The following is a 17,039-nucleotide window of genomic DNA, read 5'->3' as shown; positions in this document are numbered from 1 at the left end:
TCCTTTAACAAATAATTTTGAGTTCTACGAGGTCCCTGGTTATAAGTGAGGTCATCAGTCCTGAGTGCAACAAAACAGATCAAGTCCTTACTGCCATAAAACCTTGTTGTCTGTCCCTGTTATTCACAAAACTCATACTAACTCATACCAACCTTCATTTCACATAGAAATTTTAAATACATTAGCTCTTCCTAAATTAACATGTAGAACAAGAACTTGAGTCCCTATGTATTCAGGGAACTGCATACAGCCTTTTTCTCATCTCTGCTCCGCACTGGGTCCTGCTCCCACATCTGCTCTGCTTGGCTCATCGCCCTTGCCAGTCTCCCTGGGATTCTTGCTCCATCCAGGCAATGCCCCTGGTGACCTGAGGCTCTGCTCTACTCTGCTCTCAGAGAGGCTGAAGTATGACTTCTGTGAGCCTTGTACTTTCCGGCACTTCCATTTGCATTATGCTTCCATGAGAATCAGGAGGTCTTTAGGGAACGACTTCCCCTTAAACAAATGTGTTTGAAACCATACAAATTTCAAATGAGCACATGAATGCAATAGAAATTTACAGGCAAGTTGGAACAGAGAGAAATGTTCACTTAATGGAAAAACATTCTCCCTGAGGTTTCAGGCTCCTCTACCTGGGGCTCATTCAAGTGCAAGGGAGAACCCGGTTCCCTGTTTACTGCAGAGCAGCTTCTCAACTGGCTAAAATTAGCTTTTAGATTACTGGGCTTGTGCCACTGCAGTGCACTCTGTCCCCTGGGGCTGTGCTGTTACACTCCCTCTTACTCTTGCTGATCACCTGTGATTATCTCCCTGGCTGAGCTATCACAGGTTGTACCTGCTAAACACCCTCACATCGGCAGAAGATGGATCATTAGCACTGCCTAATCCCTTGATCCTGGATGTTATGCTAAGACTGCCTGACTTTATTTTCTTCCATTGGAGTTGAAAGCCCTCAGCATCATAAATGCTTCTCCCTGGTGTAACTTGCGCATCATATTTGGTCTTCTCACTTTGTGACATGCCCAGGCACACTCAAATTAATCACTGCAGGACATTTCCCACCATCGGTATTAAGATGGCTTTTCCACCTCATTCAGCACTGCAGGAGACCCTGTTCATGACATTTGAAAAGCCAATGTCCAACAGAAGTGAGCATTATAATTCTCTAGCCTCTATTCTGTGTTTGATTTTCTGGATGTCTTGCTAAGCATGTGCCTCCTCCAGGAAGAACAGAACTCCTGAGGCAGAAACTTTCCCAGGAAAAATAATTCAGTATTCCTCCAAACCACTTCTTCAGGAGATGTGTTGGTTCAGTGTGACCACACCTTGGTTTCTCTTCTGGTCCCTCAGTTATTAAATAGTATCACTGGGCCAGCAAGATGGCTCTGCAGGGAAAGTCTCCTGCTGCTAAGCTTAAAGAACTGAGTTTGCTCCTCCAAGATCCATATGGTAGAAAGAAAGAATTCACTTCCAAAAGTTATCCTCTATCATTCACAGGAACACTGTGACACATGCACAAGCACACACACACAATTGCACACACACACATACACTATATAACTAGCTACCTACCTAAATGAATGCATACACAAGCATAAATACATACACAGATAAATTTAATAGAAAGTCATCAAATAATAAGCAGAAGTAAGTAGAATTCTCATACCTTTTCTTACAGTATGAACAGATGAAATGTAAATTCCTAACATCAAAAAGCTACATTAAAACATGACTGTTAGGATTGTAATAAGTTATTAGAATATGTTTAAGTTATTCCTATGTTTAAGTAAAATCAACTTAAAAGATAAGGGTTAACCCTTATTGAGAGTTTTGTCAGTATGACATTGTTTTGTATTTTAAGCACATTAATTTGTTTAATTCTTAAAATATCTTCCCTATAGACATCGTGACCACTCCCACAGGCGTACAGAGTTTGCATCCACTCATGGTCTCCTAACCAGCTGTGTGATTTTTCCAACCTGAAACAGACTTTAAACTGCTCAGTACTTATTGATCCTTATTGATCTCAGTTTTTGTTCAGTAACAGCTTTCCTGTAAGCCTTCAGTTCTTCTTTTTCAGCTAAGATTCTTTTTTTTAAAAAAAAATTGTTGATTTTATTGAGCTATATATTTTTCTCTGCTCCCCTCCATTCCTATGCCTTCCCTTTAACCCTGTGCCATGGTCCCCATGCTCCCAATTTACTCAGGAGGAAGACCTGAGTCTTTTTCTGCTTTCTATGTAAAGTAGATCCATGTACGTCTCTCATGTAGGGTCCTCATTGTTGTCTAGGCTCTCTGGGATTGTGATTTGTAAGATGGTTTTCTATGCTTTATGTTTAAAAACAACTTATGAGTCAGTACATATGCTAATTGTCTTTGTGGGTCTGGGTTACCTCACTCAATATGATGCTTTCTAGATCCATCCATTTGCCTGCAAATTTCAAGATGTCATTGTTTGGTTTTTTTCTGCTGTGTAGTACTCATTATCCATTCTTCAGTCGAGGGACATTTAGGTTGTTTCCAAGTTCTGTCTATGACAAACAATGCTGCTATGAACATAGTTGAGCACATGTCCTTGTGGCACAATTGAGCATCCTTTGGATATGTATCCAAAAGTGGTATTGCTGGGTCTTGAGAAAGGTTGTTTCCTCATTTTCTGAGAAATTGCCATACTGATATCCAAAGGGGCTGTCCAGCTTGCACTCCCACCAGCAGTGGAGAAATATTCTCTTTCCCCCACAACCTCTCCAGCATAAGTTGTCATCAGTGTTTTTGATCTTGGCCATTCTTACAGGTGTAAGATAGGATCTCAGAATTATTTTGATTTGCATTTCTCTGATGACAAAGGATTTTAAGCATTTTCTTAAGTGTCTTTCAACCATTTTAGATTCTTCTGTTTAGAGTTCTCTGTTGAGGTCTGTACTCCGTTTTTGTTTGTTTGTTTGTTTTTATTGGATTATGTGTTTTTTTGATGACCAATTTCTTGAGTTCTTTCTTTGTACATTTTGGAGATCAGACCTCTGTCTGATGTGGGGTTGATGAAGATCTTTTCCCATTCTGTAGGCTGTCATTTTGTCTTGTTGACCGTGTGTTTTGCTTTACAGAAGCTTTTCAGTTTCCGGAGCTCACATTTATTAATTGTTTCTCTCAATATCTCCTGTGCCAATGTGTTCAAGTGAACTTCCCACTTTCTCTTCCATGAGGTTTAGGGTGTCAGCTAATGTTCTTTTATTTTCAGCTAACGTTCTTAAGAGTAAAAGTCCTTCACCTCTTTGGCCGGTTAATATAAATGGATAAGAGTAAATATGTAAGCAAAGGACACAAAGTGGCAGTTCAAACAACTTTTAATAGCTGAGCAACTTATATGGCAACATGCTGGAAAGCTTTTTTTGTAGAAGAGATTTTATTGCCATCTAGTGCTCAAAATGAAAATAACATGTAAACATGGTTAGGCTTTATTTGCATTTAAAGTCTTACCATCCAGGGTGTCATTTAATAAAAAACAAATTAAATTTGCAAACATTAAATATTAACTAATTAAAATCTGACATATTATAGTTATTGTTTCTTCTTAGTCTTCTTATTATTCATATTCTAAATACCCATGTCCAGAATTCTTTCATATATCCTATAAACCCTTAAAGAAAATATAGAACTAATTTTTAGTAAATGAAGTTAATGTTCCCTAGCACCATATGGTTTATTTTGCTGTGTTAGTTTTATTCTGGTATCTGATGTATTACCATTTCAAATGCTTCCAAGCATATTTATGACTGGTTCATCTCAACTAGATTTGTTTAATGACATAAGTGGCCATGGTTAGATGCTGGAAGCTATAGTATCTCCCATTTCACAAATGCAGGAGCTATGTGATGCACCCTCCAGCCTGATAGCCTGCTAGTGTTGTTATCCTTGTAGGCTTTTAAGCATGCCGTTATCCGAAGGTTATTAAACACTTAACTTACATAGGTTTCTCCCCACTTTGAAATGTGAAGATACCTGCAATTACACCCTAAAGAATGAGGTTGGTGTGTTCTGGAGTGTTTTCAGACGGCAGCTCCTGGCACACTGTTCTGTAAGCTGCTGAAGCCTGTAGAGCAATTGTTTGGAGGTTTGAACCTAATTCAGAAAATTATGGCCCCTTGAATGCAGAAGTTTATTATGGCATCACACGTTAGAAACAGTGAGAAGGAGATGGGGGTTAACATGACAAACTGTTGTGTGCAGTATTAATCACTGACAGTACTGCACACTGTAAAGTCTCTACCTGCTGCCAATGAAATGATTTTTCACAAAGATGCAAACTGTGAGAAACAAAAGTGGTATTAGCATTAACATTCAAAGTGCTTTGAAGTTCAAGAGGCTGAGCCTTCCTTGGACCCCTATTTTCATGACATCATCTGTTCATACAAAAGTAAGCAAGTGGTTATTTTTTGCATGCCACAGGATAAGGTGACAGGCAAGTGCCAGTGGCAAGAGTAATGCCCAAGCCCTCTGGGAGCTGATGGTCCAGGGAGATAGCCTCCTCCAGCCTTGCCCAGGGTGTGCATAGAATAATTCCCATTTCTAACAAGTGCGGGACCATGTGTCTACCATACACAGCACAAATAATGGATACATTCTTCATAGGACTCTGACCGTCACAAACTAAGTATTCTGAGACAAGCAGCTTATATATTACCACTAATGATCAGAGCTCCACACCTCCTAATTTCAAGGGATTTAATTAGCACATCCTCTTCACACTGACCAATCTGGTTTTACCTCACCCAAGTGGTAATCTATTAAATAACTTTAGCCTCACAGGAATTAGTTACATGATTTAGCTTCCAATGTCTCAGGGCTCTCGTGACCCAGGGCCATTAAGGTAATGTGCTCATTGCTGCCCTTTTCTACAATAGCTAACACATAGACCACCGAAGGAAGCAATGAACGATAACCAAGATCTCTAACTGTACAACTGTGTTGTAGGAGGCTGCTTGTTCATTTCCTGGCAACCCAGACTCCCAAAATAATCAACAGAAACTATATTATTTAAATCACTGCTTGATCCATTAGCTCTAGCTTGTTGTTTGCTAACATTTATATCTTAATTTAACCCATCTCCATTAATCTGTGCATCGCCATGAGGTCATGGCCTACCAGCAAAGATTCAATGCCTTTGTCTCCAGCTGAGGCTCCATGGCTTCTCCCTGACTTTGCCTCCTTTCTTTCAGCATTCAGTTAGTTTTCCCCACCTAGCTCTACTCCATAGGCCTAAGACAGCTTCTTTATTAAACAGTGGTATTCACAGAATACAGAAGGGAATCTCACATCACTTCCTCTTTTTTTTAAATTAAAAGGAAGGATTTAACTTTAACATAGTAAAATTACAAATAACAAAGCAATTATCAAGCAATAATTATAGTTAAAGAATTTATATCTACTTTATCTTTTGTCATAATTAAGGAAAACTATAATTGTAACTTCAACTCCATCAAAGACACCAGAAGGATATAATATTACCTAAGTAAACAAAGTGCATTGTATGCTACTGTCAGAATGCTAGAGCTGACAGAGGCATCTCGCTGCCTGGACAGTCACCCAAAGTTCTTCTGTACCATTGGGTCATCCATCTTCAGCCTACAGGCCCATAGTATCCAGCAGACTTTTCCATGAAGCAGGAAATTTTAAAGACAGTTCCACCCATATTGACAGTAACTTTCTTCTGTGTCCTGCAGAAGGTCTGACAGACTTTTTCATGAAGCAGGAACCCCAAAGGACCATCTCACCTTTAGGCAAGTTCAGCAGCCATTGGTCCTGCATGTCCACTTCACACAGCATAGCATCAAGCAGTCCAGGAAAGAACAGTTTCTTGCCCCAATGGCTAGCAAACTCCATAAGGAGCCTTTTCAATGCCCATCTTCCTCTTGAAGTAATTGGTGCTGCCAGGAACCAGGAAGAGATGTGTCTCACGTCATGAAAAGTCCCAAGTTCTTTTTTTTTAATACTTATTTATTTATTATGTAAACAATATTCTGTCTGTGTTTATGCCTGAAGGCCAGAAGAGGGCTCTAGGCCTCTTTACAGATGGTTGTGAGCCACCATGTGGTTGCTAGGAATTGAACTCAGGACCTTTGGAAGAGCAGGCAATGCTCTTAACCACTGAGCCATCTCTCCAGTCCCCAAGTCCTAAGTTCTTAAAGCACTATAAATGCCATGCTCTGAAGGTCTCTGAAAGGGTTGAAGAATACCTAACTGCCATATATCTCTATATATCTAGAAAACCTAACTAACATGACTAGAAGCTTGACTATTATAGATGACTCTCTATTATCCTATATTTCTTAATTATACATTACATTTTTAAATGAACTGCACAAACACAATACCTTAATCAAGAGCAGAGATAGGCATATAACAAAACTGACCTTAAATTTGTATCAATAAACCAAGATTCATACCAATGTACATCGCTATAACATATCCTTTAAATGTAAACAAACATTTATAAACAATCATGTAAAGAATTTGGGTTTAGTTCTCTCCAAACTTCTTCCTGCTCTTTGTGGGCCAAGTAATTTTGGGGGGTGTTAATGATGACCTTTTGAGGGTCTTAGTCCATCAAACCATATTAGTCTGAAAAGGATTCCACAGGTTCTCATCTTCTGTGGAAACAAAAACAGAGCCTCTTTTCCAAAGCAACAAATCCTTAGACCCAAATTTGGAAATCATGATACCTTTAGAACACATATGCTGGATTAGTTTAGCAGCCCATACAATGAAATGTCTCTTTGTACTAGGTCCTTCACAGTAAAAAAAATTCAAAGGAAACACAATAATATACATAATCCAAATGTTCTGTGTATATTGCATCTTTACATGGATTATTCATTATTATTCTATTACTTTTAAATATTTATTTTATGATCTTTTTCCTTTAATCTATGACTGTCTGTACTCTGTGTCTTTAAAGACTTTGTTTTGTTTTGTTTAACCATTTATTTTTATAACTCTCTATACTCTTTTTCTTCTCTCTCTCCCAAGCTGACATACATTTATTCAACACTGTGACTCGTTTAGAGGTTGTTTCCATCTGAATTTGTCTTTATTGTGTATCTGTAATTATCTTTTGACCAGGAGCACTTTTTTTTTTAATGCTAAGTGGGCAGGGCTAAGACCAACTCCTCACACAGTCCTGCCAGCTTGCTCTGCCCAGTCCAGCATGGTGGAACTGTTCACTACCTATGAAAACCATGCACACTGCCCCATTTTTAGGCATGCAGAGTTGTAGCAATCTGCTTACACACCCCCATTTAAATGCTCCAAAGCCAGACCTCATCAGAGTTTGTACTGGTAGCATAGCCCAGGAAGCAGCCTTTTTAAAATGGGGCAGCTTTTTTTTTCTGTTACTACTGAACCAGGAAGACTTCTTTTAAAGGAGCTGCAGTACACTGCCAGCAGCAAGCAAAATGCAGGCTACCAAGAAGCTATGCTTAACTCTGTTCTTTTGTGTCTAGAATTACTTTTGAAGATTTCTCAGGTTTTGTGTGGATTTAGTTGGCCACGTTGGCATGATCCCACATCACAATTGAACTTTGTATATAGAGATATTTTTTTAAATATTTATTTATTTATTATGTATACAATATTCTGTCTATATGCCTGCAGGCCAGAGGAGGGCACCAGACCCCATTACAGATGGTTGTGAGCCACCATGTGGTTGCTGGGAGTTGAACTCTGGACCTTTGGAAGAGCAGGCAATATTCTTAACCTCTGAGCCATCTCTCCAGCCCAATATAGAGATATTAAATGGATTAAAAGTTAAATATATGCATTTCTACACTGTTGGGAAATATAATGCTGAAGTACATTTTTTTTTGAAGAATTATATAAAAGATGCTTTCTTGCCTAAAAGCTGTTTGCACTGATCTGAATGCCAGAACCCAGCTTCAACTTGTCCAACTGGGAACTGTCACATGATGAGATTGGCAGCGCCCTCTGCTCAGGTGTGCAGTTTAGTTAGATGCCCTTACCAACTGCCTTGTTCCCTTTCCTAAAGATGGAACATCTGAACTCAGAACTTGAGAGTCTTTTATTGCTATCCTCCAGTTACAAAAAACAAAACTGGGAGGTTTGTCATTCTCAGTTTCCTCCATTTTTGTCATTTATAAAGCTTTTCCATTAATTGGACACACACAGCCCAATCTTATTATAGGAAATAAGTCAGACTCAGAAAGATAAATACTTAATATTTTCTTTCATATATAAAGTCTAAGCATAAAATTATATATGTGTATGGACATAGAAGGGGTCTTGAAACTTGAAAGGGGATCATGGCGGGAGGAAGAGATAAATCTTTAAAGGGGAGGATAACAGGATTCATGTGATGTTATATCAGAAGAGGGAACTGTTGGAGGACAGATGTGATGGGTGGTGGTGGTGAAGGACTGGCTAAATTAGAATAAAGTATAATGACTCGAATGCATGAAAATGCCATAATGAAATGTATCACTTCATATGCTACCTTAAAACAAATGTTTTAATCTAAGACTTCAGTTTAAAAAGAGAACACACACACTTTTCATTTGCATTCTGTCTTTATAGTTTCTGGGACAGTAGAAACTCTTGGCTTCAGTTGTCAACCACTCCTTCCTATTCTAGGAATCATTCATTCCAGCCTCAAATTCAAAAGACACCAGAGACAGTTCTTTTCTTTATTATTATTTTAATAGGCATGCAAAAATGAAAGTAGTGAAGTAAAAAAAGAAATGGCCCTGCTTCAAAAAAAACCATCTTTATGAAGGAAAAATTCAAATGCTGGATCAAACATTTTAAATCACTTGATCTTGTGTGTGTGTGTGTGTGTATGTGTATGTGTGTTTTACAGACAATTGAAACCAGGCAAACTTCATAGTAGGCAAAATTTTAACGAGTGATGGAGTTTCACTGGCATTTAAGAGGCCAAACACAATGATCTTAACTTGTGCCTTCACTTAACTGTGGTAGGGTGGGCACATTCCTCCATACCCACACATATAAATAACATGACCGAACTCAGCTGGGAAACAGGAGCCATGAGGTTCTGAGAAATTTAGTATGCTCATTAAGTTCCATATCTCTATTTTTCTATTTCTTCCTCATTGAACCCATGCTAGAAATATTAATTTTATAGAAAACATAGTTGTTGCAAAGGTTAGGGGTGAAATTCATGCTTCTGGGTTAGATAGTGTCAAAGGCATTGCGGTTTCCTGCGACTGCATCTTGTTTCCTCTAGGTGTTTTAGAGTAGCATAGAGCACAGAGCACCAGGAGGCAGTTAACTCTTCAGGGGCAGGTATTCTTTCCTGAAGAGGACGGAAACAGAGCCTCACTTGAAGGAGGCCCTCACCACCCTACCCTTGATGGGCTGCGGAGGACGCCAGTTCCCCACTAGGGGAACCGGGGGCTCATTCTCAGCGCTGGCAAAGAGGCTACGCAGCTTGGCCATCTGTAAAGGGAAGCAGACTGTTAGAAACCACTGGCTTTCTAAGCTGGACACGCAAACCACAAACCCAGTCTCCATGGATAGGCCATGAGTTGGCAAATATCAGTTCATAATATAAGCATTTCTTTACATTCAGGATGCCCTGCTCTCTGGATAACCTTTCCCACCTGCATTTCTCCCGGGTTGTAAACTGAGGGGCCAGCATGAGGTGTATCACTTTACATAAAAAGGGATGATGGTTTATTGAATGCTTGCAAATAAGAAAAACCTTGATAGGTTTCCGTTGTGCAACCAACTTAAGTATTTATGAAATTACTTTAAAGGACGAGAAAAAAATTAAAACCAGGCCATATGTTAAAATGTTAGGCCGGACGGTGGTGGCTCACACCTGTAATCCCAGCACTCAGGAGGCAGAGGCAGGCAGATCTCTGTGAGTTCAAAGCCAGCCTGGTCTACAAGAGCCAGTTCCAGAACAGGCGCCAAAACTATACAGAAAAACCCTGTCTCGAAAAACAAACAACAAAAATTAACCACTTCCTTCCTTTTTTTTTTTCCTTAAAGGATCATAAAAAAGGAAATTATCATAAAAACATATTATGCCTTGGCAGTCTACATGGTTCAGTGTGTGAAGGTGCTTATGACAAGCCTGACAACCTTTGATGCCCAACCTGTGATTGCACTCACCTGGTCTGAGCTCACGGTCATGGGCTCCTTCAGCAGCAACCACACAATGCACTCTTCACAGGGCGGCGTGGTGAAGGAGCCATGGTAGGTCCAGTAGTCCCGGCAAGCAGGAAACAGGCACGATGGGTCGAAGTGAGTGAAAGGAGCCTCCTTGCCCTAGAAGACCAGAGCACTCTAAGAGGACACGTGCACTCTGCGCCCCCTAGAGGCTTCACATACTCATTTATGAGAAGGGATTTCACCAGCGAAAAGGAAAGCTGCTATTTGAACAGGTTTAGGCCCTTCACTAGTAAACCTCAGATGAAAAGGATTTTGCTTTATATTCTGACTCGATCTGTTAGGGTCACTGCAGTATTTTATTCCTTGTTTTTATGGTCTGTGGGGCTGCGATTCTGTCCTTTCTCACAGGGATTACTCGGAATGAAGAACACTTCTTGGGGAAGTTGATTTGAAGACTTCAGTACATTTCATGCTGAGAATATTTACTTCTTCTAGTGTCCACACTTAAAAAATGCTACTTGGAATAATCTCAAAAGAGATAAGTAAATATGTTAGTTAGAAGAATACTGTTAATATTAAGCTTATATAGGAGCTACCAGAAAACTACAATACCAAGATTAAAGAATGACAGTGGGTGGCATAGGGAACCTCAATGATCCTGTGCCCACCGTGGAGAGGGGAAGGAGACCCCGGACGTCTCACTCACCTTCCTGTGGAAAGTCCTTATCTCATAGGCTGAGCAACAAATGAAATAACAGATGTGAAAGTGCTCTAAGGACTCAACACTAAAGAAATGTGAGGATATTTACTATTATATGCAAACATATGGCATCCAGCAGACAGTGGCAGGTTTTCCCAGAAATTCGAAGACAATTGATAAGTTCTGACTCAAGTTTACCATACTCAAATGATTTTCTCTTACCTTGGTCTTAATTTTGTCCAGAGCATCAAGGATAAACTGGAACTCTCCTTTCTCCCGTCCTATCTGTAAGAAAATAGACATCCAATAAGATATTTTTCCCTTCTTCATAATTGGAGATCATCATAAAAGCGGATTTGATCCATCTACTTGCTATTGGTGTTTTATAAATCTTCCATGGTCACTGGTTAAGCCAAATATAAGTTTATTCATCCTAAAAGAAGGTAGAATATATATTTTCTAATCTAAATTTGAATTCCAGTTCTCTGAAGTTCAAAACCACAAAATTATAAGTTGGTTTCAACTGTATTTCCTTGGCCCTCTCTGCAAAGAGATTCCATTTTTTAAAAGAGCCAACGCAAAAGTAGATAATGTTTCCACAACTGAACTTATTGTCTCTCCCCTCCTAGTCCTCTCTGTGGATTCAGAACATAGAACAAACTAGGTCATTCACTGGCTTAAAACTCAGATTGGGTTACCACGAAGTTCATGTGTTAATGTCACTAAGTCCTCTTTAAACCAAGGTTGGCTGGACAACACACGCATTCCTTGCGCCATTCTAGCCTGAGATCCTGTGGGTGGGGGCCCCCTTAAGCTGAGGGTAGATCCAACCAGTCACTTGGCATTACAGAAGTTTCCAGCACTGACTTCCCTGTTTCCAGTGTGAAAAGAATATGAACACATGTCAGACTCACACACCCTTGTCCTTGTCTTTCCCTTCATAAGCTCTGAGCCTCTACTCTCACACATGTTTCAAATACAAGGAAAAGATGGAATGCGTGGTCTCTAAACATTAGTATTAGATTACATTCTGAATGAGAAAAATTACCATCAATGTCTACCTCACCTTCAGAAAAATTCCAACAACAGCAATTCCATCGGGTTGCTTTAAAGCTTCTCCAAAGGTATTGTACTTTGGGTTCCAGTGAACCAGGTGGAGCTGCAACCACCAAACACAGGTTGTGAGAAAAATCCTTGGATACAGAAATGAGTATTATTATCCACAAGAGACTCAAATGTGTGCAACCTTCAGGTTGTTGCTGAACACTCTCATGGAAGTTGGTGAAATTCTAATTATTAATAAGCAAAGCTTCAGTGAAATTTTAATAGTTCAGATAAAAAGTGTTTGAAATCATTTGCCTCCTAATTGACAGACTCTAGTGTCTAGCAGCAAGCTTATCTTAATTTAGGACATGAGCACAGCCTAAGTAATCGAGTTGTCCATATTGAGTTCCTTAAAATGGCAAGATAATGGTTTATAGTTGTTAAAAATTTTTATTCAATTCCAAAAATGTGAGATAACCCATGTACAAACATCACACTCAAAGCCTATTTCTAATTTGGAAAAAAATTAGCCTGAGCTTTCTCCAACGGTGAAGGAAATATCTATTCAGAAAGACAGTCCTAATAATTTATTAGTCTCTACCTCATTGGCTATATAGAAATGGCTGTGGCACCCTAAATGTATTATATCTCATCTAATTTGGAAGCCAACCAGATAAGGCCTGGGTAGTATTTGAAGTTTCATCAAGTTTTATTTAACCAACAGTTAAGTACTCAGTGATGTCCCCAAATGGATCAGCTGCAGTGTGCTGCCATGCTCACATTTCCTTCCAAAACCAGTCCTCACCAACATCTGCTTTGGAAAAGAGTAGAGCAGAAAAAAAGTGAATTTTGCTCACCTCTAGGGTAATGCAATACAGACTTGATTTTCTAATGAAAATGGGAAGTACCCTGTCTTATTCTATCTGCAAGTTACTGCCTTAAACAAGATGCATATACATACAAGCATACTTCCTTAAGCAAGTAGAAAGTAAGGATTTCTTTTAATTACTAAGTATTGTTCTTTTGAAGCATTATATGTACCCATAAAAGAGGTACCTGAGCCAGTCTGTACAAAGAAGACCAGGCCCTGCCACACTGCTTCTATTATGTAACCTTATGTTGCTTATCTGTAACCTCTTACAAGTTGTTGTGGTGGGGATCAGATCAGCTAGAGCACACATTAGTCTCACACACATTAGCTGCCTTGATGGTCCTGGTTCCTTTCAAGACTATGCCCGTTTTTTCAATCTAATCTGGAGAATCTTCATTGAGAACACTGAGCCACTGGTCCACTCTTCTCTGTCCTAGTTTATGTGGGGCTTCACTTTGTGAGTGAGCCGCTTGAAGCAGAATGGGTTCTGCAGTTGTTTCTAAGTTTCCAGTTTTGACCATTTGAGACCTAGAGTGGTAGGGTGGTTCCTCCTACCTCAGCAGCATACTTCACTCCATCCACCGTGTGCTCAGAGCCATGGTCATCCGAGGAGCCCCAGTGAAGATGGAACTGGCGAAGTCGGTAGGGTCCAGAGAGAGGACCACCCCTCAGCACTGTGAGGAAGATAAGGTAACTGATGAGTCCCCTTCCCTCTGCAGAGCCTTGTCTGAAACCAGCACTCTACAGAAGACTCCTGAGAATATGGAGCCATCTGCAAGTGTTTGTAACTTAAAGTCCAAATATATCAAAGGAAGAATTTTCCTTTCTCTCTTATTTTTGCTTGTTTTTCTTGTCTTTTTAACACTTTAGGAAACAAATTAAAGTAGATGTACTATAGGACCCTGAGGATAGGTTAGTAGTTCAGGGAAGAGCTAGGTATTTGACGAGATTTAGATACCATTTCCGAGTCCACACACATCATTGTGTGATCTCAGGCAAGATGCTCAACTTCTCTGAACTGGTCTTTGAATCTCTAAGAAGGTGTTAATAATCCCACACTTTGCAAGCTGCTGTGAGGATTAACTGAGATCAAGCACTTAAATGGTGCTCATCTCACAGTGCCCTGCGAGGAAGGGAACACTGAGCAGGTGGGGACTCCTCCATAGTGTCCCAATTTCAGTTGTTTGACTTTAGAGGACAGATGAGACCTCTCACACACACTACTTTACACTATGACTGCTCAAGTCAGATGAAACAAAATTTCAGCAGTTTCCCAGGAAGCTAGTCAGGGTGGGCTGATATATATATATATATATGAAACATGATATATGACTGATATATATATATGAAATATGATATATGCTATATATGAAATATAATATATGACAATTTTGGGGCATTAGTATGGGCTTGTACAACACTTATCTAAATCTCTCATGCAATTTGATCTCTAGTCATGCTGTCTGGAGAATAATTTCAAAGTTCAAATGTCTTCTAAAAGATACTGAAAACTGTACAGAAACTCTAACTCTAACATCTACCAATGTTAAGTTAGATGAAAATAACATTGTAACAGCAGCTATTTTAGAAGGCTTGGTTTCTTGCAGTGAGACAGGAAACCCACAGTGCAGACCTAGAGCAATAATTCTAGGCTTGAACCAGCTTGATCAAATGGAAAGCAGGTGCTTTGGTTTGTTTCTAGTCCAATCACTGAGAATAACTATGATCAGGACATGAGTATAACTTATTGTACTAAACTATATTAAATCTCTAATACTCAATGTTTTGTTTTTTAAATGGTATTTTATGTGATTCTGTTTGTAGTTTTTAATTTTGTTGTTGTTTTTTCCTCCAAATGGAACCTCAGCTTTTTAGGCAAAGGAAAAGTGGGAAAGAGCAGCCTGAAATAATTGCTCAAGAAATGGTAAGCTTCAGTCATCTCCCTTAGCTGGAAGGTAGGAATGGTCACTCTACCCTTATTTCTTATGACATCACCAGGATGTTCATTCATTTTAGCTCATCATGAAGGACATGGTTCTAGGAAATTGCATTCTTGATAACTAAAGAATAATTCTTACTTAGACTTATTTGCAAGGAAATAAAAGCTTGCTTAATTGAAGCAAATTTTTACTCTTTAGCTCTGACTGGCCCCAAACTCATTAGAAAGACCAGGTTAGCCTCATATTTGTGGCTGTCCTCTTGTCTCTGTCTCTTGGGTGTTGGATTTATAGGTGAGAGCCACCAAGCCTGTCTGAAATAAAGTCAAATTAGTCTTATTTATTTCAAAGATTGGATACTAGTGTAGAGTTCAAAAAACATATTATTTTTCCAGTTTTACACTAACATATGACAAGAAGAGGTGGTCTTATACATCAGAAACACTCAACACAAAGACCCAGGTCACCTGAACTCACACAATATCCCTACCTTTCCCCATTGATTGGCCTTTTTCCAGTCACCCAGGAAAGAGAAGAACCAATTGATTTCCTTCTGTTTGAGGGAGACTGTTCTCCATACCATCAGGAAACACAAGAACTTCGACTTTCAATAGTCAGAAGAAAGTCCACGTGAACTCCCTACCCAACCATAATCTGTCTCAGGAGTGTGTTATGAACGTTTAACTTTGGTATATGGCCATCTTTCAGCAACAGAGTACTAAAATTAGTTGGAGGGTGTGATATTCTTCTTCATTCCATAAATATAATTCTTTACAACTAGAGCCAGGTTAAATATCATCTCCATTTCTGGGATGAACCTGTTCCTCTTCCCAGGAATTCTGTCACTCTGCCACAAACTGCATTTTGACAATAGATACCAAAAACACCCACATGACCCTTCCTAAGTGCTGTACTTACTGGACCTGTCGTAAGTATCATCAAACACAACTCTGCAGGTCTTTCCATTATTCAGGATGGTCTTTGCAGAGCCGGGATCATAAGATGCTGACCAAGGCTGCAGAGAGGGGTCATGCCTGATGTCTTTTGTATGCAGCTCAATGGGTGACTGTTTGTCTCCTTTGGCAATTGGATAAAGTTCATGCCAGTGCTCAGGACCTAGGAAGTAAAAAGAAGAGAATATGTTTATTTAGTACAACCCAAGGCCTCTTCCCAGTGGACTAAGCCAGAGAGTAGTCTTGGCTTTATATTAAGAGATCTTGGGTTCAGATTAAGCAACATAGCACTTTGCTCCAAACCTTTAGAACCTTGCTCTAATATCTACGCTCGAAGAGGATTTCAGTGTACTCAGACCCTGCCCTGGCTTGGGAATCATGGAGCCTGAAAGCTTACCTTTGAAACGAATCACATATTGATCACATTTTTACATTACTTTGGAGCTTTCAGGGGACACTTTTCTTCTCTTGCCCGTGGCTGAGAGATGACTCAAAATCAGAACATTGATTGTTATTGGGGCCCCAAGCTCAAAGAAACCAAGTGTTCACTGCTCAGTTTCGCAGAGTAAGTTTCAATAGGACCTGACTTCGGGTCCAGTGACTTCTCAGATTTATCACTGAACTTTAGACTAGTTACAGTGAGCTTCAGATTCCTCCGTGGAAAGGAAAAGAGTGAATCATGTTCAAAGGACCAGCGGCATGGTCAGTAAATGCTACTTCCTAACTACCCCTACACCCACGTTTTCCAGCATGCCTGTGAAATGCCAAGGGCAACCCTGTAATGCCCTGGCTCCACTCACCATTGTGACTGGCGTAGCCCCACTCCTTAGCCATGATCACCTTCTTGGTTCTCCAAGCTGGACAGCTCTTCCTTTTCTTGCTCCAGGTGTCCTGTAAAGTCCCCACAAGTCCCGACTTTTATACAGGTCTCTTGCAGTGTGCATGGCCTTATTAGGTCAGCGGGGTGAGGCAGGGGACTAAACTGGATTGGGGTGGTATTTTGAAGGCGGGGCGGGGAAAACCAATGAATTACAAGAGCTGGACAGCTGTCCTGGAGAGAGGGTGACAGAAGGAGGCAGGAGGGGAACGGAAGGCCCCTCCTTGGCTCTCACCCGGGCTCCTTCTCTGATCTCTTTGTAGGTTTCCAAGCGGCAGGGCTTTCTAAGAGCTCCGGTTTTGATCCTGTTGGTTCCCTCTTGGGGGTCTGGGCAGGCGCGGCACTGTCTGCAGTCCTGTTCTGCTTAGTCAGCAACTAAAAGCTGCTCCAGCAGCCTCACTCAGAAGACTTTGCTTTTCTCTCGGACTGGAGTACCACCGGCTGCGGTCTTCTGAACGCTAAAGTTCCTTTTCCTGAAAGAATCCCCGGACGGTGGCGGGGAAAGAAC

General features: G+C 40.2%; 1 protein-coding gene across 1 annotated transcript; it reads right to left on the bottom strand.

The window, feature by feature from the left end:
• Positions 1-8,721: 8,721 nt before the first annotated feature.
• On the bottom strand, positions 8,722-16,579 carry Ca3 (carbonic anhydrase 3). The gene is made up of 7 exons (XM_005361839.3): positions 16,455-16,579; positions 15,620-15,817; positions 13,320-13,438; positions 11,916-12,008; positions 11,072-11,134; positions 10,150-10,305; positions 8,722-9,468 (listed from the first exon to the last, which is right to left on the bottom strand). The coding sequence occupies exons 1-7, from the start codon at positions 16,486-16,488 to the stop codon at positions 9,349-9,351; spliced, it is 783 nt and encodes a 260-aa protein (XP_005361896.1). The 5' UTR covers positions 16,489-16,579; the 3' UTR covers positions 8,722-9,348.
• Positions 16,580-17,039: the final 460 nt, after the last annotated feature.

This window comes from Microtus ochrogaster, linkage group LG5 (assembly GCF_000317375.1).
Source record: "Microtus ochrogaster isolate Prairie Vole_2 linkage group LG5, MicOch1.0, whole genome shotgun sequence".
Lineage (NCBI taxonomy): Eukaryota > Metazoa > Chordata > Mammalia > Rodentia > Cricetidae > Microtus > Microtus ochrogaster.
Note: the sequence above shows the minus strand (reverse complement) of the source record. Positions and strands in the feature narration are given on the sequence as shown.